This window comes from Salvelinus namaycush, chromosome 13, assembly GCF_016432855.1.
Source record: "Salvelinus namaycush isolate Seneca chromosome 13, SaNama_1.0, whole genome shotgun sequence".
NCBI classification, from domain to species: domain Eukaryota; kingdom Metazoa; phylum Chordata; class Actinopteri; order Salmoniformes; family Salmonidae; genus Salvelinus; species Salvelinus namaycush.
Genome location: NC_052319.1, coordinates 37026187 through 37046854, shown reverse-complemented (window position 1 = coordinate 37046854; position 20668 = coordinate 37026187). Strand labels below are relative to the sequence as shown.

General features: G+C 45.3%; 1 protein-coding gene across 1 annotated transcript in view; it reads left to right on the top strand.

Moving 5' to 3' along the window:
- Positions 1-16721, top strand: part of inpp4aa (inositol polyphosphate-4-phosphatase type I Aa) — a 30631-nt gene extending 13910 nt beyond the window's left edge. Inside the window, 15 exon segments of the mRNA XM_039006470.1 lie at positions 417-547; positions 2760-2864; positions 6153-6261; positions 6761-6778; positions 6989-7172; positions 7440-7602; positions 7690-7745; positions 9466-9622; positions 10906-11081; positions 11314-11437; positions 13091-13358; positions 15224-15321; positions 15432-15544; positions 15710-15864; positions 16240-16721. Coding sequence (XP_038862398.1) covers positions 417-547; positions 2760-2864; positions 6153-6261; positions 6761-6778; positions 6989-7172; positions 7440-7602; positions 7690-7745; positions 9466-9622; positions 10906-11081; positions 11314-11437; positions 13091-13358; positions 15224-15321; positions 15432-15544; positions 15710-15864; positions 16240-16372 — 1990 coding nt within the window. The 3' untranslated portion in view covers positions 16373-16721.
- The last annotated feature ends 3947 nt before the right edge of the window (positions 16722-20668 follow it).

The following is a 20668-nucleotide window of genomic DNA, read 5'->3' as shown; positions in this document are numbered from 1 at the left end:
CTGTGAATGTGTGTAGATCACTAACATTTTGTGTGTGTGTGTGTGTGTGTGTGTGTGTGTGTGTGTGTGTGTGTGTGTGTGTGTGTGTGTGTGTGTGTGTGTGTCTGTCTGTGTGTCTGTCTGTCTGTCTGTCTGTGTGTGTGTGTGTGTGTGTGTGTGTGTGTGTGTGTGTGTGTGTGTGTGTGTGTGTGTGTGTGTGTGTGTGTGTGTGTGTGTGTGTGTGTGTGTGTGTATGTGTGAATGCATGCTTGTGTGTGTGCCTGTAAATGTGTGTAGATCACTAACATGTTGTGTGTGTGTGTGTGTGTGTGTCTGTGTGTGTGTGTGTGTGGGTGTGTGTGTGTGTGTGTGTGTGTGTGTGTGTGTGTGTGTGTGTGTGTGTGTGTGTGTGTGTGTGTGTGTGTGTGTGTGTGTAGGGTGTGTGAGCTGGAGGAGTTGGGGGAGTTATCTCCATGTTGGGAGAACCTGAGGAGGGAGATCATTTCTCAATACCAGACCATCATCCTCACCTACCAGGAGACCATCAGCGACCTGCACCAATATAAAGGTTAGCATCCTAACCTTTATAGAACTGTCAACCACAGGAGGCTGGTGTCACCTTAATTGGAGAGGACGGGCTTGTGGTAGTGGATGGAGCGGAATAAGTGGAATGGTATCAAATACATCAATCATCTAGTAACCAAAAAAGTGTTAAACAAATCAAAACATATTTCATACTTTAGATTCTTCAAAGTATCCACCCTTTGCCTTGATGACTGCTTTGCACACTCTTGGCACTCTCTTTTACCAAATAGGGCTCTTCTGTATACCACCCCTACCTTGTCACAACACAACTGATTGGCTCAAACGCATTAAGAAGGAAAGATATTCCACAAATTAACTTTTAACAAGGTACTCCAGTTAATTGAAATGCATTCCAGGTGACTACCTTATGAAGCTAGTTGAGAGAATGCCAAGAGTGTGCAAAGCAGTCATCAAGGCAAAGGGTGGATACTTTGAAGAATCTAAAGTATGAAATATGTTTTGATTTGTTTAACACTTTTTTGGTTACTAGATGATTCCATATGTGTTATTTTATAGTTTTGATGTCTTCACTATTATTATACAATGTAGGAAATAGTACAAACAAAGAAAACCCCTTGAATGAGTAGGTGTGTCCAAACTTTTGACTGGTACTGAATATCAGAAACCTTCTCCATTAGCACTATAAAATAACACAGTACATGACCAAAAGTATGTGGACACCTGCTCGTCGAACATCTCATTCCAAAATCCTGGACATTAATATGGAGTTGGACTCCCCTTTGCTGCCATAACACAGAATCGTCTAGAATATCATTGTATGCTGTAGCGTTAAGATTTCCCTTCACTGGAACTAAGGGGCCTGGACCGAACCATGAAAAACAGCGCCAGACCATTATTCCTCCTCCACCAAACTTTACAGTTGCCATTATACATTGGGGCAGAGTGCTCCAGAGTCCAATGACACCGAGCTTTACGCCACTCCAGCTGATGCTAGGCATTGAGCATAGTAATCTTAGGCTTGTGTGCGGCTGCTCGGCCATGGAAACCCATTTCATGAAGCTCCCGACGAACAGTTATTGTGCTGACGTTGCTCCCAGAGGCAGTTTGGAACTCTGTAGTGAGTGTTGCAACCGAGGACAGATTATTTTTACCCGCTACGCGCTTCAGCACTCGCGATCCCGTTCTATGAGCTTGTGTGGCCTATCACTTCACAGCTGAGCTGTTGTTGCTTCTAGATATTTGCACTTCACAACAACATAACTTACAGTTGACCGGGGCAGCTCTAGCAGGGCATAAATTTGATGAACTGACTTGTTGGAAAGGTGGCATCCTATGACGGTGCCACGTTGAAAGTCACTGAGCTCTTCAGTAAGGCCATTCTAGTGCCAATGTTTGTCTATGGAGATTGCATGGCTGTGTGCTTGATTTTATACACCTGTCAGCAACGGGTATGGCTGAAATAGCCGAATCCACTCATTTGAAGGGGTGTCCACATACTTTTGTATATATTGTGTATTTCATATCACTAACGCATCAGTAACATACAGGACGAGACTATCAATAACGTACAGTACGAGACTATCAGTAACATACAGGAAGAGACTATCAGTAACATAGAGGAAGTATCAGTAACATACAGGAAGAGACTATCAGTAACATAGAGGAAGTATCAGTAACATACAGGAAGAGACTATCAGTAACATACAGGAAGAGACTATCAGTAACATAGAGGAAGTATCAGTAACATACAGGAAGAGACTATCAGTAACATACAGGAAGAGACTATCAGTAACATAGAGGAAGTATTAGTAACGTACAGGAAGAGACTATCAGTAACATACAGGAAGAGACTATCAGTAACATAGAGGAAGTATTAGTAACGTACAGGAAGAGACTATCAGTAACATACAGGAAGAGACTATCAGTAACATAGAGGAAGTATCAGTAACGTACAGGAAGAGACTATCAGTAACATACAGGAAGAGACTATCAGTAACATAGAGGAAGTATTAGTAACGTACAGGAAGAGACTATCAGTAACATACAGGAAGAGACTATCAGTAACATAGAGGAAGTATTAGTAACGTACAGGAAGAGACTATCAGTAACATACAGGAAGAGACTATCAGTAACATAGAGGAAGTATCAGTAACGTACAGGAAGAGACTATCAGTAACATACACAGGTACAGTAGTCGGCATCATCATAACATTTCCAACCTACTCCTCTTCCAGGTCCCTCCTTTAAATCCAGCACTCTGAAAGCAGAGAAGAAGCTGGAGTTCATCCCCACTAACCTGCACGTCCAGAGGATGAGAGTACAAGGAGAGTCTGGCTATGGTAGGGGACCTGTTATATCTATCAGTCTCTATGGTAGGGGACCTGCTATATCTATCAGTCTCTATGGAGGAGGACCTGTTATATCTATCAGTCTCTATGGTAGGGGACCTGTTATATCTATCAGTCTCTATGGTAGGGGACCTGCTATATCTATCAGTCTCTATGGTAGGGGACCTGCTATATCTATCAGTCTCTATGGAGGAGGACCTGTTATATCTATCAGTCTCTATGGTAGGGGACCTGTTATATCTATCAGTCTCTATGGTAGGGGACCTGCTATATCTATCAGTCTCTATGGTAGGGGACCTGCTATATCTATCAGTCTCTATGGAGGAGGACCTGTTATATCTATCAGTCTCTATGGTAGGGGACCTGTTATATCTATCAGTCTCTATGGTAGGGGACCTGCTATATCTATCAGTCTCTATGGTAGGGGACCTGTTATATCTATCAGTCTCTATGGTAGGGGACCTGCTATATCTATCAGTCTCTATGGTAGGGGACCTGTTATATCTATCAGTCTCTATGGTAGGGGACCTGCTATATCTATCAGTCTCTATGGTAGGGGACCTGTTATATCTATCAGTCTCTATGGTAGGGGACCTGTTATATCTATCAGTCTCTATGGAGGAGGACCTGTTATATCTATCAGTCTCTATGGTAGGGGACCTGCTATATCTATCAGTCTCTATGGTAGGGGACCTGCTATATCTATCAGTCTCTATGGAGGAGGACCTGTTATATCTATCAGTCTCTATGGTAGGGGACCTGTTATATCTATCAGTCTCTATGGTAGGGGACCTGCTATATCTATCAGTCTCTATGGAGGAGGACCTGTTATATCTATCAGTCTCTATGGTAGGGGACCTGTTATATCTATCAGTCTCTATGGTAGGGGACCTGCTATATCTATCAGTCTCTATGGAGGAGGACCTGTTATATCTATCAGTCTCTATGGTAGGGGACCTGTTATATCTATCAGTCTCTATGGTAGGGGACCTGCTATATCTATCAGTCTCTATGGAGGAGGACCTGTTATATCTATCAGTCTCTATGGTAGGGGACCTGTTATATCTATCAGTCTCTATGGTAGGGGACCTGTTATATCTATCAGTCTCAATGGAGGAGGACCTGTTATATCTATCAGTCTCTATGGTAGGGGACCTGTTATATCTATCAGTCTCTATGGTAGGGGACCTGCTATATATATCAGTCTCTATGGTAGGGGACCTGTTATATCTATCAGTCTCTATGGTAGGGGACCTGTTATATCTATCAGTCTCTATGGTAGGGGACCTGTTATATCTATCAGTCTCTATGGTAGGGGACCTGTTATATCTATCAGTCTCTATGGTAGGGGACCTGTTATATCTATCAGTCTCTATGGTAGGGGACCTGTTATATCTATCAGTCTCTATAGTAGAGGACCTGTTATATCTATCAGTCTCTATGGTAGGGGTCCTGTTATATCTATCAGTCTCTATGGTAGGGGACCTGTTATATCTATCAGTCTCTATGGTAGGGGACCTATTATATCTATCAGTCTCTATAGTAGAGGACCTGTTATATCTATCAGTCTCTATGGTAGGGGTCCTGTTATATCTATCAGTCTCTATGGTAGGGGACCTGTTATATCTATCAGTCTCTATGGTAGGGGACCTATTATATCTATCAGTCTCTATAGTAGAGGACCTGTTATATCTATCAGTCTCTATGGTAGGGGACCTGTTATATCTATCAGTCTCTATAGTAGAGGACCTGTTATATCTATCAGTCTCTATGGTAGGGGACCTGTTATATCTATCAGTCTCTATGGTAGGGGACCTGTTATATCTATCAGTCTCTATGGTAGGGGACCTGTTATATCTATCAGTCTCTATGGTAGGGGACCTGTTATATCTATCAGTCTCTATGGTAGGGGACCTGTTATATCTATCAGTCTCTATAGTAGAGGACCTGTTATATCTATCAGTCTCTATGGTAGGGGACCTGTTATATGTATCAGTCTCTATGGTAGGGGACCTGTTATATCTATCAGTCTCTATGGTAGGGGACCTGTTATATCTATCAGTCTCTATGGTAGGGGACCTGTTATATCTATCAGTCTCTATGGTAGGGGACCTGTTATATCTATCAGTCTCTATAGTAGAGGACCTGTTATATCTATCAGTCTCTATGGTAGGGGTCCTGTTATATCTATCAGTCTCTATGGTAGGGGACCTGTTATATCTATCAGTCTCTATGGTAGCGGACCTGTTATATCTATCAGTCTCTATGGAGGAGGACCTGTTATATCTATCAGTCTCTATGGTAGGGGACCTGTTATATCTATCAGTCTCTATGGAGGAGGACCTGTTATATCTACCAGTCTCTATGGTAGGGGACCTGTTATATATATCAGTCTCTATGGTAGGGGACCTGTTATATCTATCAGTCTCTATGGAGGAGGACCTGTTATATCTATCAGTCTCTATGGAGGAGGACCTGTTATATCTATCAGTCTCTATGGAGGAGGACCTGTTATATCTATCAGTCTCTATGGTAGGGGACCTGTTATATATATCAGTCTCTATGGTAGGCGACCTGTTATATCTATCAGTCTCTATGGTAGGGGACCTGTTATATCTATCAGTCTCTATGGTAGGGGACCTGTTATATCTATCAGTCTCTATGGTAGGGGACCTGTTATATCTATCAGTCTCTATGGTAGGGGACCTGTTATATCTATCAGTCTCTATGGTAGGGGACCTGTTATATCTATCAGTCTTTATGGTAGGGGACCTGTTATATCTATCAGTCTCTATGGTAGGGGACCTGTTATATCTATCAGTCTCTATGGTAGGGGACCTGTTATATCTATCAGTCTCTATGGTAGGGGACCTGTTATATCTATCAGTCTCTATGGTAGGGGACCTGTTATATCTATCAGTCTCTATGGTAGGGGACCTGTTATATCTATCAGTCTCTATGGTAGGGGACCTGTTATATCTATCAGTCTCTGTGTTAGGGGACCTGTTATATCTATCAGTCTCTATGGTAGGGTACCTGTTATATCTATCAGTCTCTATGGTAGGGGACCTGTTATATCTATCAGTCTCTATGGTAGGGGACCTGTTATATCTATCAGTCTTCATGTCCTTTATATCCATAATTATATCCATCTGGTTCAATGTAATTCTCTGTTTATATCTGTGTAAAAGTACTCTCTTCCCCTCCACCTCCCTTTCTCCCCTCTCTCCTCCTCCCTCCCTACCCTCTCCCTCCACTTCCCTCCGTCTCCTTTCCTAGACAGGACATATGACGTAGTAACTATAGGGGCCCCAGCAGCCCACTACCAAGGCTTTAAGCACTGTGGTCTCCGGAAACTCATCCACAAGTTTGAGGAGGCTAGGAAACAGTGAGTACAGACAATAGACCAGCTGATTACTGATCAGCTGATTACTGATCCCTAATTACTTTCAGTCGCAGATTGTATTTTTCCTTGAGCTTATGGTCGGGGGTCGGAACATAGTTCTAAATAATTTGTACACAAAGCCAAACAGATATTCTATTTGACAAAGAAAGAATAACTTCACATCTTGATCATATTGGGATATGATCACATATCAAAAAACATATCTATTCATGGATGGGAATACTTGAGAACAGATTTTGTCAATTAAAATCATTTTGAGATTATTCCCTGGTGATTGTACAGGCGTTTATGTCCAACTAAAATTATAAATTTATTTATTTATTTTTTGCTGAGAAATTTGGGGGTCCGAATAATATCAATTGGGGCTGCCAATCGAGAAATCCTGCTATAGGCACATCAGTTCCAGATTTCATTGTTATCATTGATTTAGATGTAGAACCTTTGACTGAATTGTGCCCTTTTTTTCTTGCTTTCTGATCAGCGCATATGAGGAGGAATGGTGAGCTCTGTCACCTGGTCTGTTTATGCATGCATTGTGGGTAGATGTGTCCACTCCTGATCTCTCTCTCTCTCTCTCTCTCTCTCTCTCTCTCTCTCTCTCTCTCTCTCTCTCTCTCTCTCTCTCTCTCTCTCTCTCTCTCTCTTTCTTTAACTCTATCTCAATCTCTCTCTCTCTCTCACATATTCACACACACACACCTTGCAGCAGTGCTGGGTCTAGCTCTAAGCCGGTGGCTTACCTGCCTCGGGACGTGTTGAGAGCGAAGGAGCTGATTGGTCAGGTCAACACCTTGAAGACTCAGGTTTGCTACTACACCGAACGTTTGTCCCGCGCTGCCAAGGAACGCTCAGCCAACGCTCTGGAGAGAACCCTCGCCATCCTCTCTGAGAAGGTAGGAGAGGGGGAGAGAGGGAGGGAGGAGGGGAGGGAGAAGGAGGGAGGGAGAAGAGAAGGGAGAGAAGCATTGAGAAATGCCCTCATGTATCTATGCAATGTATTTCACTGTATTAATACACACTATTATACTGTATATCTCCCTGTCTCCTCCACTCCCTGTCTCCTCTCCATGTCTCTCCTCCATCTCTCTCCTCTTCTCCCTCTCTCCTCCATGTCTCTTCTTCTCTCCCTGTCTCTCCTCCATCTCTCTCCCCTTCTCCAGACTCGTCAGTTGGTGACAGTCTGTGACTCTAAGCTGCTGTCCTCAGCCATCCTAGCCCTTACTGCCGCCCGGCCGGAATGCATCGCCCAGAAGGGCACTCCCTCCCCATCGTCCCTCACCCCCTCTCCGTCCCGCTCCCCTTGTCGCTCCTCTACCTCACCCTGTCGCTCCTCTACCTCCCCCTCACGCCAATCCACCTCCCCCTCGCGTCACTCCATCTCCCCTCGCCACTCAGTATACGTGGAGGGAGAGAGGGGGAGAGGCAAGCGCTCCTCCCTCCAGGCTGACTGGCATGAGGAGGACTGGGTAAGGAGACCTTGATCATTTTCTGTTCAACAATTGAGAATAACAACAATATTGTATAGAATGTACAGTCGTGGCCAAAAGTTTTGTGACACAAATATAAATGTTCACAAAGTTTGATGCTTCAGTGTCTTTAGATATTTTTGTCAGATGTTACTATGGCATACTGAAGTATAATTACAAGCATTTCATAAGTGTCAAAGGCTTTTATTGACAATTACATGAAGTTGATGCAAAGAGTCAATATTTGCAGTGTTGACCCTTCTTTTTCAAGACCTCTGCAATCCAGCCTGGCATGCTGTCAATTAACTTCTGGGCCACATCCTGACTGATGGCAGCCCATTCTTGCATAATCAATGCTTGGAGTTTGTCAGAATTTGTGGGTTTTTGTTTGTCCACCCACCTCTTGAGGATTGACCACAAGTTCTCAACGGGATTAAGGTCTGGGGAGTTTCTTGGCCATGGACCCAAAATATCAATGTTTTATTCCCCGAGCCACTTAGTTATCACTTTTGCCTTATGGCAAGGTGCTCCATCATGCTGGAAAAGACATTGTTCGTCACCAAACTGTTCCTGGATGGTTGGGAGAAGTTGTTCTCGGAGGATGTGTTGGTACCATTCTTTATTCATGGCTGTGTTCTTAGACAAAATTATGAGTGAGCCCACTCCCTTGGCTGAGAAGCAACCCCACACATGAATGTTCTCAGGATGCTTTACTGTTGGCATGACACAGGACTGATGGTAGCGCTCACCTTGTCTTCTCCGGACAAGCTTTTTTCCGGATGCCCCAAACAATCGGAAAGGGGATTCATCAGAGAAAATGACTTTACCCCAGTCCTCAGCAGTCCAATCCCTGTACCTTTTGCAGAATATCAGTCTGTCCCTGATGTTTTTCCAGGAGAGAAGTGGCTTCTTTGCTGCCCTTCTTGACACCAGGCCATCCTCCAAAAGTCTTTGCCTCACTGTGCATGCAGATGCACTCACACCTGCCTGCTGCCATTCCTGAGCAAGCTCTGTACTGGTGGTGCCCCGATCCCGCAGCTGAATCAACTTTAGGAGACGGTCCTGGCGCTTGCTGGACATTCTTGGGCACCCTGAAGCCTTCTTCACAACAATTGAACTGCTCTCCTTGAAGTTCTTGATGATCCGATAAATGGTTGATTTAGGTGCAATCTTACTGGCAGCAATATCCTTGCCTATGAAGCCCTTTTTGTGCAAAGCAATGATGACGGCATGTGTTTCCTTGCAGGTAACTATGTTTGACAGAGGAAGAACAATGATTCCAAGCACCACCCTCCTTTTGAAGCTTCCAGTCTGTTATTCGAACTCAACCAGCATGACAGAGTGATCTCCAGCCCTGTCCTCGTCAACACTCACACCTGTGTTAACGAGAGAATCACTGACATGATGTCAGCTGGTCCTTTTGTGGCAGGGCTGAAATGCAGTCGAAATGTTTTTGGGGATTCAGTTTATTTCCATGGCAAAGAGGAACTTTGCAATTAATTGCAATTCATCTGATCACTCTTCATAACATTCTGGAGTATATGCAAATTGCCATCATACAAACTGAGGCAGCAGACTTTGTGAAAATTAATATTTGTGTCATTCTCAAAACTTTTGGCCACGACTGAATATACAAAGTTTATTTCATATTTCATCCCTCTATCTTTCTGTCGCGCTCTCTCTCCACCTGCCCCTCTGACCCACCCTCTCTACCCTCCAGGAGAAGGTGTGGTTAAATGTAGATAAGAGTCTGGACTGTGTGATCCAGAGGGTGGAAAGACTGCTGGCCAAAGACAGGATGCAGAGTGACAGCAGCAGTGAGGATGTGTTCCTGGATGCTCAGCAGCTGACCAACGCCACTACTAAGAGAAGTAAACATACACATACGTTCACATACTAGTCAAATGGATCTATTTGTGAAATAGGCTATTTAACTAGACATTCTTGCATCTCCTGATTTTCAATCTAACTGATTGAGGGAAGGTATTTCAGTTTTTTATTTGTAATGCATTTGCAAAAATTTCCAAAAACCTGTGTTTGGGAATGATTGATGGATGGGTGGATGAATAGGTGGGTGGGTGGATGGATGGGTGGGTGGGTTGGCGGGTTGGCGGGTGGGTGGGTGGGCGGGCGGGCGGGCGGGTGGGTGGGTTGGCGGGTTGGCGGGTGGGCGGGCGGGTGGGTTGGCGGGCGGGCGGGCGGGTGGGTGTATTGGTTGAGAAGTTGAGGTTAGGGGATAAAAGTGAATGTGTGTGTATCCCATGAGGTATCCATGGAAACAGGGAAGCCTTCTGGATACACCCTGGATCGACATCTTCATCATCCCTTCTTCCTCCATCATCATCATTGTCATCATTCCCTCATCTGAGCACCACATGTCAATCAAACCATGAAAGACAAAAGCACTGTAGGTTCACGGCCACTTTGACTGTTCTATATTGTAACATCACGCTTTAACTAGCAGACATAAACACTGATGTTATTACACTGATGTTATTACACTGATGTTATTACACTGATGTTATAACACTGATGTTATTACACTGATGTTATAACACGGATGTTATTACACTGATGTTATTACACTGATGTTATAACACGGATGTTATTACACGGATGTTATAACACTGATGTTATAACACTGATGTTATTACACTGATGTTATAACACGGATGTTATTACACTGATGTTATTACACTGATGTTATTACACTGATGTTATTACATGGATGTTATAACACTGATGTTATTACACTGATGTTATTACACTGATGTTATAACACGGATGTTATTACACTGATGTTATTACACTGATGTTATAACACGGATGTTATTACACTGATGTTATTACACTGATGTTATTACACTGATGTTATTACACTGATGTTATAACACTGATGTTATTACACTGATGTTATTACACTGATGTTATAACACTGATGTTATTACACTGATGTTATGCTCTTCTCTCCCCTCTAGACAGCAGCCCAGACATAGAAAAAGAAAAGCCCTCCCCAGGTAAGAGCAAGATTGTGTGTGTGTGTGTGTGTGTGTGTGTGTGTGTGTGTGTGTGTGTGTGTGTGTGTGCGTGCGTGTGCGCGTGTGCGTGTGTGTGTGTGTGTGTGTATAGATATACTGTATAACCTCTCTCCTGTCTGTACCAGGTGAATGGAGTGAGGCGTTGTACCCTCTCCTGACTACCCTGTCAGAGTGTGTGTCTCTGATGAGTGACAAGGCTAAGAAGTCCATGGTGTTCCTCCTAATGCAGGACAGTGCTCCCACCATCGCCATGAACCTCACGCTACAGTACCGAAGAGATGTGGTCTTCTGTCAGACGGTGGGTTTACACACACACACGCGCAGGTACACACACATGCATGTGTACACACTCACACAACACCACTCTTGCACTGCAGCATAACTAGATGGATTTAATTGCTGTTCTATAATATACGTTGTTATTGTATTGATCAATAACATTGTTATTATAGATGTTTGACAGATGATTATATAGATGATTATAGTTGTATAGGTTATTGACAGTTGTATTGGTGTTTTCCACTATGTAGCTGTCAGCTCTGATCTGTGGCTTCGTCATCAAGCTGAGGAACTGTCTCTGTGACGACGGCTTCCTCAGGCAGCTCCACACCATCGGCCTGCTGGTCCAGCATGAGGGCCTGCTTAGCACCTATGGTAACCTCCTGCCTGCCTGTGTGTGTGTGTGTGTGTGTGTGCGTGCGTGCGTGCGTGCGTTCTTGTGTTTTCTTTAATGAAAATACACACACACACACAGGCACACATGATTATGTTGATTTGAAACCCTTTAAAAAAAAATCTGACCCCTTTCTCTTAAATTATGACCACTGAAACCTACTCTGACCCCTTTCTCTTAAATTATGACCACTGAAACCTACTCTGACCCCTTTCTCTTAAATTATGACAACTGAAATCTACTCTGACCCCTTTCTCTTAAATTATGACCACTGAAACCTACTCTGACCCCTTTCTCTTAAATTATGACCACTGAAACCTACTCTGACCCCTTTCTCTTAAATTATGACAACTGAAATCTACTCTGACCCCTTTCTCTTAAATTATGACCACTGAAACCTACTCTGACCCCTTTCTCTTAAATTATGACCACTGAAACCTACTCTGACCCCTTTCTCTTAAATTATGACAACTGAAATCTACTCTGACCCCTTTCTCTTAAATTATGACCACTGAAATCTACTCTGACCCCTTTCTCTTAAATTATGACCACTGAAACCTACTCTGACCCCTTTCTCTTAAATTATGACAACTGAAATCTACTCTGACCCCTTTCTCTTAAATTATGACCACTGAAACCTACTCTGACCCCTTTCTCTTAAATTATGACAACTGAAACCTACTCTGACCCCTTTCTCTTAAATTATGACCACTGAAACCTACTCTGACCCCTTTCTCTCTTCAATCTTAAAGGGGAGGAACTGAAACCTACTCTGACCCCTTTCTCTCTTCAATCTTAAAGGGGAGGAACTGAAACCTACTCTGACCCCTTTCTCTCTTCAATCTTAAAGGGGAGGAACTGAAACCTACTCTGACCCCTTTCTCTCTTCAATCTTAAAGGGGAGGAACTGAAACCTACTCTGACCACTTGTTCTCTTCAATCTTAAAGGGGAGGAACTGAAACCTACTCTGACCCCTTTCTCTCTTCAATCTTAAAGGGGAGGAACTGAAACCTACTCTGACCCCTTTCTCTCTTCAATCTTAAAGGGGAGGAACTGAAACCTACTCTGACCCCTTTCTCTCTTCAATCTTAAAGGGGAGGAACTGAAACCTACTCTGACCCCTTTCTCTCTTCAATCTTAAAGGGGAGGAACTGAAACCTACTCTGACCACTTGTTCTCTTCAATCTTAAAGGGGAGGAACTGAAACCTACTCTGACCCCTTTCTCTCTTCAATCTTAAAGGGGAGGAACTGAAACCTACTCTGACCACTTGTTCTCTTCAATCTTAAAGGGGAGGAACTGAAACCTACTCTGACCACTTGTTCTCTTCAATCTTAAAGGGGAGGAACTGAAACCTACTCTGACCACTTGTTCTCTTCAATCTTAAAGGGGAGGAACTGAAACCTACTCTGACCACTTGTTCTCTTCAATCTTAAAGGGGAGGAACTGAAACCTACTCTGACCACTTGATCTCTTCAATCTTAAAGGGGAGGAACAGAAACCTACTCTGACCACTTGTTCTCTTCAATCTTAAAGGGGAGGAACTGAAACCTACTCTGACCACTTGTTCTCTTCAATCTTAAAGGGGAGGAACTGAAACCTACTCTGACACCTTTCTCTCTTCAATCTTAAAGGGGATGAGCTGGCCATGTTGGAGGACATGAGTGTTGGCGTGATGGATCTGCGGAACGTCACCTTTAAAGTCACCCAGGCAACCTCGGTCTTCGGCCCAGACATGCTGCCTGTCATCACCGGGAACCGGGACGGCTTCAACGTCAGGGTTCCGTTACCAGCGGCGATGTTTGATGCGTTGCCGCGGGAGATCCAGAACGGCATGCTGCTGCGGGTGCAGCCTGTTCTCTTCAATGTGGGAATCAATGAACAGCAGACACTGGCAGAGAAGTGAGTGAACGAGAGGAGAGGGGAGGAAAGATGAGGAGAGGTGATGGAGGGAGGGAGGAGAGGTGATGGAGGGGGGATGGAGGGTGGAGGGGTGTTGGAGGGTAGAGGTAGAAGAGGTGATGGAGGTGATGGAGGGAGGAGAGTGGATGGAGGGAGGAGAGGTGATGGAGTGGTGGTGGAGGGAGGAGAGGTGATGGAGGGGTGGTGGTGGGAGGAGAGGTGATGGAGGGAGGGAGGGAGGGAGGAGAGGTGAGGGAGGGAGGGAGGGAAGGAAGGAAGGAGGGAGGGGAGGTGATGGATGGATGGATGGAGGGAGGAGAGGTGATGGATGGAGGGAGGGATGAGAGTTGATGGAGGGAGGGAGGAGAGGTGATGGAGGGAGGGAGGAGAGGTGATGGAGGGAGGAAGGAGAGGTGAGGGAGGGAAGGAAGGAGGGGAGGTGATGGATGGATAGATGGAGGAGAGGTGATGGAGGGAGGGAGGGAGGGAGGGAGGGAGGGAGGGAGGGAGGGAGGGAGGGAGGGAGGGAGGGAGGGAGGGAGGGAGGGAGGGAAGGAAGGAAGGAGGGAGGAGAGGTGATGGAGGGGTGGTGGTGGGAGGAGAGGTGATGGAGGGAGGGAGGGAGGGAGGTGAGGGAGGGGGGGAAGGAAGGAAGGAGGGAGGGGAGGTGATGGATGGATGGAGGTAGGAGAGGTGATGGATGGAGGGAGGGATGAGAGTTGATGGAGGGAGGGAGGAGAGGTGATGGAGGGAGGGAGGAGAGGTGATGGGGGGAGGGAGGAGAGGTGAGGGAGGGAAGGAGGGGAGGTGATGGATGGATAGAGGGAGGAGAGGTGATGGAGGGAGGGAGGGAGGGAGGGAGGGAGGGAGGGAGGGAGGGAGGGAGGGAGGGAGGGAGGGAGGGGAGGTGATGGATGGAGGGAGGGAGGGAGGGAGGGAGGGAGGGAGGGAGGGAGGGAGGGAGGGAGGGAGGGAAGGAAGGAGGGAGGAGAGGTGATGGAGGGGTGGTGGTGGGAGGAGAGGTGATGGAGGGAGGGAGGGAGGAGAGGTGAGGGAGGGAGGGAGGGAGGGAGGGAGGGAGGGAGGGAGGGAGGGAGGGAGGGAGGGAGGGAAGGAAGGAAGGAAGGAGGGAGGGGAGGTGATGGATGGATGGAGGTAGGAGAGGTGATGGATGGAGGGAGGGATGAGAGTTGATGGAGGGAGGGAGGAGAGGTGATGGAGGGAGGAGAGGTGATGGAGGGAAGGAGGAGAGGTGAGGGAGGGAAGGAAGGAGGGGAGGTGATGGATGGATAGAGGGAGGAGAGGTGATGGAGGGAGGGAGGGAGGGAGGGAGGGAGGGAGGGAGGGAGGGAGGAGAGGTGAGTGAGGGAGGGAGGGAGGGAGGGAGGGAGGGAGGGAGGGAGGGAGGGAGGGAGGGAGGGAGGGAGGGAGGGAGGGAGGGAGGGAGGGGAGGTGATGGATGGATGGATGGAGGGAGGGATGAGAGTTGATGGAGGGAGGGAGGAGAGGTGATGGAGAGGTGATGGAGGGAGGACCAGCAGCACAATGTACGAGAGGGGTAGTCAAAAGGTGTGTTACCATGGCAACGGCAGCCAGCTAATATTTGTGGTAATACCATTTGATTGATGAAGGTTACCTCCAATAATCACGAGGTGCACGAGGTGCTTGTTAAGAAATGCTGATGTGTTGTAGCTTTGCTTAATGAGCAATACCGTGTCTCTGTCTGTCTGTCTGTCTGTCTGTCTGTCTGTCTGTCTGTCTGTCTGTCTGTCTGTCTGTCTGTCTGTCTGTCTGTCTGTCTGTCTGTCTGTCTGTCTGTCTGTCTGTCTGTCTGTCTGTCTGTCTGTCTGTCTGTGTATTTATAGGTTTGGAGACACGTCTCTCCAGGAGGGGATTAACATGGAGAATATGGCTCGTCTCAGCTCCTACTACGACCAGTACAAAGAGGTCCTGCCTGAGGACTGTGAGTCATACACAACCTCATCTTAACCTCAACCCCTAATTAAGTGGTCAACAACCGGGTTCCTAAAATGTACGTCAGTGCAATAATCCTCTCTTCTCTCTCCTCTTCAGGCCTCCCTCGTACCCGTAGTCAGACCAGCCTGCCTGAGCTGCTGAAGCTGCTCGGTCAGAACATCAGTGCCAGGAAGAGCAAGAACGTAGAGATCCTGTGGCAGGCAGCGGAGGTAGAGACATTGTCCCTTTTTCTCTCTCTCTCTTCACAAGATCCTATTTTCTAGCACTCTGAATGAGCTGAAGTCTTTGCCTGACTCTCTACTCTCACCCGTTCTCCTCTGCCCCCCCCCCTTCTTTCTCTCTCTCTCCCTGTCTCTCGCTCTCTCCCTTCCCAGGTGTGTCGGCGTCTGAACGGCGTGCGTTTCACCAGCTGTAAGAGTGCTAAGGATCGTACAGCCATGTCTCTAACCCTGGAGCAGTGTCTGATACTCCAGCAGGAGCACGCCATGGCCCCACAGGTCTTCTTCCAGGCCCTCGACTGCATGCGCAGGTGAGCCAGCTACACAACTACCTGAACAAAAAGAGACAAGACATTGTAATGTCTACCATGTAGAATTAGAATAAAATAAAGAATTCTGTCCATGTTTATAATAACTTTATGTAATATAACTCCATCTCCATCTTATCTTTTAAACCCTCCCCCTATCCTTCTCTCTCTCCTGGCCTCTTCCCTCCCCTCCCCCTCTCCTTCTCTCTCCTCTCCTCCCCCTCTCATTCTCTCTACCCTCCTCTCCTTCTCTCTCCTCTCCTTTTCTCTCTTCTCCCTCTCTCCTTCTCTCCTCTCCGCTCCCCTCCCCCTATTTTTCCCTCTCCTCCCCCCTCTTCTTCCCTCCTTCTCTTTCCTCTCCTCTCCTCCTTCCGACAGTGAGGGCTGCAGACGAGAGAACACCATGAAGAATGTAGGATGTCGTAAATACGCCTTCAACTCCCTCCAGCTGAAGGCCTTTCCCAAACAGTACCGCCCCCCTGAGGGCACCTATGGGAAAGTAGATACCTGATTGGACAGCTGCCCATCTCTCGAAGTAGCCAATAGAAGGGGACAGAGACTAGACAATGTCAACGTCAACAACAACATAAAAGCAAAATAACTTAATGAAAGCAACCGATCGCTTTATATAGTGCTGACTCACTGTTGATGTTATCTGTGGTAGATTGATAGCACTTCCCTCTCCTTTGCGATTAGAATCTCTGCGTTATGGAATGAGAACCACTACACGCACACAACAACAACAACAACAACTTAAAAACAGCTTTTCAAATGCATTGTCACAGATTGTATTGATGTAAAACCCCTTTAATAATAGAGCTGCAGTTGTTTTAGTTGTATTTAGAGCTCTTATTATGTGGCCTGGGTTCTTACCACTGTCTCTCATGGAACTTTAAAGTGAAAATTAAACTTAGGTCAATTTAAAGAGAACAAAACCTTTGTGTACAGAGCATCAATGTGTCATTTGCTCATGATTATACACAAGTATTAGATGTAGACACTTGTATCTGTGATGTATGAAGACCTATCCCAAACGTATTTGATAATGCAGCTACTGGACAGGGTTAGTGCAAAATGGAGCACTACTATGCTGTGTTTTAGTTTTTCTACTGAGAGTCATACAGTTACAGTGGTCAAGGTTCATCTTTCCCTTGCCACTGCATGTTTATTTTATGTTTTATATCTTGTCTTTGAGTGCATGGTACAATGCTCCACTATATTAGATGCAAGCATGGATGGGGTTCACACACAACAAAATTAATCCAAAAACAACTCAATTAAAATATATGCCCACAAGCTTGTAGATTGTATTCAACTGAAAAATAACATAGTATCCAAATCTTGCACTCCCCCCAACCCCTGTCTGTTCATAAAGTAATGTTTAGATACATGACCTAGATGGTAGGCATATTAACTTTAAATCAAACTATACACTCAGCCAAACTATAACATATTAGCTTAGAGTAAGGAACAGTGTTATAAGAAATATTATGTCGGCAGCTTTTCTCTGCGAGTTTCATCTCTTTTAAGAAGCCCAGAGGAATAGTACAACACCGATAGAAGCTAACTCACTCTGACGCTGCAGAGGGCGCCTGGCTGACTGGAACGCCACAGGAGCAGTAAAACACTGCTTTTTATTTGTACAACCGATGGAGAGACACTGAAGTGTGTTACTGTTGAATGCATTAGATAGAAAAGCCTTACATTATTATTGTACTTTTGGATATAATGGACTGGTACACTGCATAGAAAGAAGAACTGTTTCAAATTGACAGTGTTGTGCGTTAAATTGTACTGTGAACCCCTCACTAGCTTCTGTTTCCATGTTTATCTATAGCTTTTATTGCACATTACAGAGACAGTTTATTTTTATTTATGAAAACATTTTTAAACTTTATTTTGCTGAATATTCTTGATGCTGGTGCACTGGAAAAAGTTGCCAAAATGCTGCGAGTTTTATCCATTTAATTTGACATGTCATGTATTTTTCTTTGTATGTATTGAGCCACACACTTTCAGGTGAAAACATCTGTATCTGTACAGGTACAGGCTTTGCTGTAAAATGTGCTTTCCCCATAAACTCTGTAACTTGAGCTATTAAAATATGAGCAGTAAACTGTTTCACCATATTCTGTGATATGTAAAGTATACCTCTGGTCTTTATATTCTATTCTGTCTGTCTGCCTGTGACATGTAAAGTATACCTCTGGTCTTTATATTCTGTCTGTCTGCCTGCATGTATGCAGGGACGTGCACACACACAGACCATTCTAAATGATCTTGATAAGGCGTCTTTAAGACCTTGAACTGTCTTTCTTTCCCTTTTTAACCTGGCAGTCTCTTAGTAGGCTTAACTGCTTTAATTCAGCTGTTGCATAGCAAACAACGTTTTAAACAAACAATGTTCTCTGATTTACTCCTGTAAAATAAGGAGCTCGTGCATTGTAATATAATGATGCATTAGCCTATGTGTTTTATCCACTGGAGAGAGATAGATACATACAGTCTACTACTCAATGTGGAGGGCATGAGCGGCAACACCGAACACTGCCTTTCGCTCAAGCTTGACAAGCTCCACCATCCGGCAAGGGCTTGGGAAGTAGCTACATTGTGGCCAATGGCAGGGTGACAGTCACGTAAGCACACGCATACAACGCATGAAGCGACAGCACACTCGTCAAGAATATATATATTTTTAATTTTTTTCTCCGTTTTATAATTGTACATTTCAAATGATTTGTGTACAACTAACAGTGAAATAGGACTCACTCATCTGTCTCAACAACATAAGTCAAAACTCCTAACAGTATGGTAGCTCAATGTAGACCTACGGTAGGTAGTTGAGTGGTAAGAAACGGAAGAGAACACCACTCAATCACAAATGGCTCTATAGTAGAGCGCTTTCGACACAGCCACTCTTTTCCTTTCGACACACGCACTCCCCCATACTCCGTTCGACATTTTGGGTTGCAGCCACCACCTTCTCCAAACTACTCAGCGGACTGCAGCGCCACTGTTGCTGCAATTTGAGGACAGCACGTGCAATAGCGAATCTGCCCGCCGAAATATTCGCTGCCTCACTGGCGACAGTGGCGAGACAGCCCGGTAGTCGGCAATACGATTTGCATGTTGGAGGAGCATTGGAGTGTGGTGCATATATACGCTTTAAATTAATAACATAAATTTAAAGAGTAGGCTTGTGGATAGTGGACTATATCGGGGTAGTAGGCCTGTGCCACAAATTCAAAGGCTATATACAGTCGTGGCCAAAAGTTTTGAGAATGACACAAATATACATTTTCACAAAGTTTGCTGCTTCAGTGTCTTTAGATATTTTTGTCAGATGTTACTATGGCATACTGAAGTATAATTACAAGCATTTCATAAGTGTCAAAGGCTTTTATTGACAATTACATGAAGTTGATGCAAAGAGTCAATATTTGCAGTGTTGACCCTTCTTTTCAAGACCTCTGCAATCCGCCCTGGCATGCTGTCAATTAACTTCTGGGCCACATCCTGACTGATGGCAGCCCATCCTTGCATAATCAATGCTTGGAGTTTGTCAGAATTTGTGGGTTTTTGTTTCTCCACCCACCTCTTGAGGATTGACCCCAAGTTCTCAATGGGATTAAGGTCTGGGGAGTTTCCTGGCCATGGACCCAAAATATTTATGTTTTGTTCCCCGAGCCACTTAGTTATCACTTTTGCCTTATGGCAAGGTGCTCCATCATGCTGGAAAAGGCATTGTTCGTCACCAAACTGTTCCTGGATGGTTGGGAGAAGTTGCTCTTGGAGGATGTGTTGGTACCATTCTTTATTCATGGCTGTGTTCTTAGGCAAAATTGTGAGTGAGCCCACTCCCTTGGCTGAGAAGCAACCCCACACATGAATGGTCTCAAGATGCTTTACTGTTGGCATGACACAGCGCTAACCTTTTCTTCCCCAGACAAGCTTTTTTCCTGATGCCCCAAACAATCGGAAAGGGGATTCATCAGAGAAAATGACTTTACCCCAGTCCTCAGCAGTCCAATCCCTGTACCTTTTGCAGAATATCAGTCTGTCCCTGATGTTTTTCCAGGAGAGAAGTTGCTTCTTTGCTGCCCTTCTTGACACCAGGCCATCCTCCAAAAGTCTTTGCCTCACTGTGCGTGCAGATGCACTCACATCTGCCTGCTGCCATTCCTGAGCAAGCTCTGTACTGGTGGTGCCCCGATCCCGCAGCTGAATCAACTTTAGGAGACGGTCCTGGCGCTTGCTGGACTTTCTTGGGCACCCTGAAGCCTTCTTCACAACAATTGAACCGCTCTCCTTGAAGTTCTTGATGATTCGATAAATGGTTGATTTAGGTGCAATCTTACTGGCAGCAATATCCTTGCCTGTGAAGCCCTTTTTGTGCAAAGCAATGATGACGGCACGTGTTTCCTTGCAGGTAACCATGATTGACAGAGGAAGAACAATGATTCCAAGCACCACCCTCCTTTTGAAGCTTCCAGTCTGGTATTCAAACTTAATCAGCATGACAGAGTGATCTCCAGCCTTGTCCTCGTCAACACTCACACCTGTGTTAACGAGAGAATCACTGACATGATGTCAGCTGGTCCTTTTGTGGCAGGGCTAAAATGCAGTGGAAATGTTTTTTGGGGGATTCAGTTCATTTGCATGGCAAAGAGGGACTTTGCAATTTATTGCAATTCATCTGATCACTCTTCATAATTGTCACGCCCTGGCCTTTGTTATCTTTGTTTTCTGTAATAGTTTGGTTAGGTCAGGGTGTGACAGGGGGGATGTTTGTGTGTTTTTGTCTCGT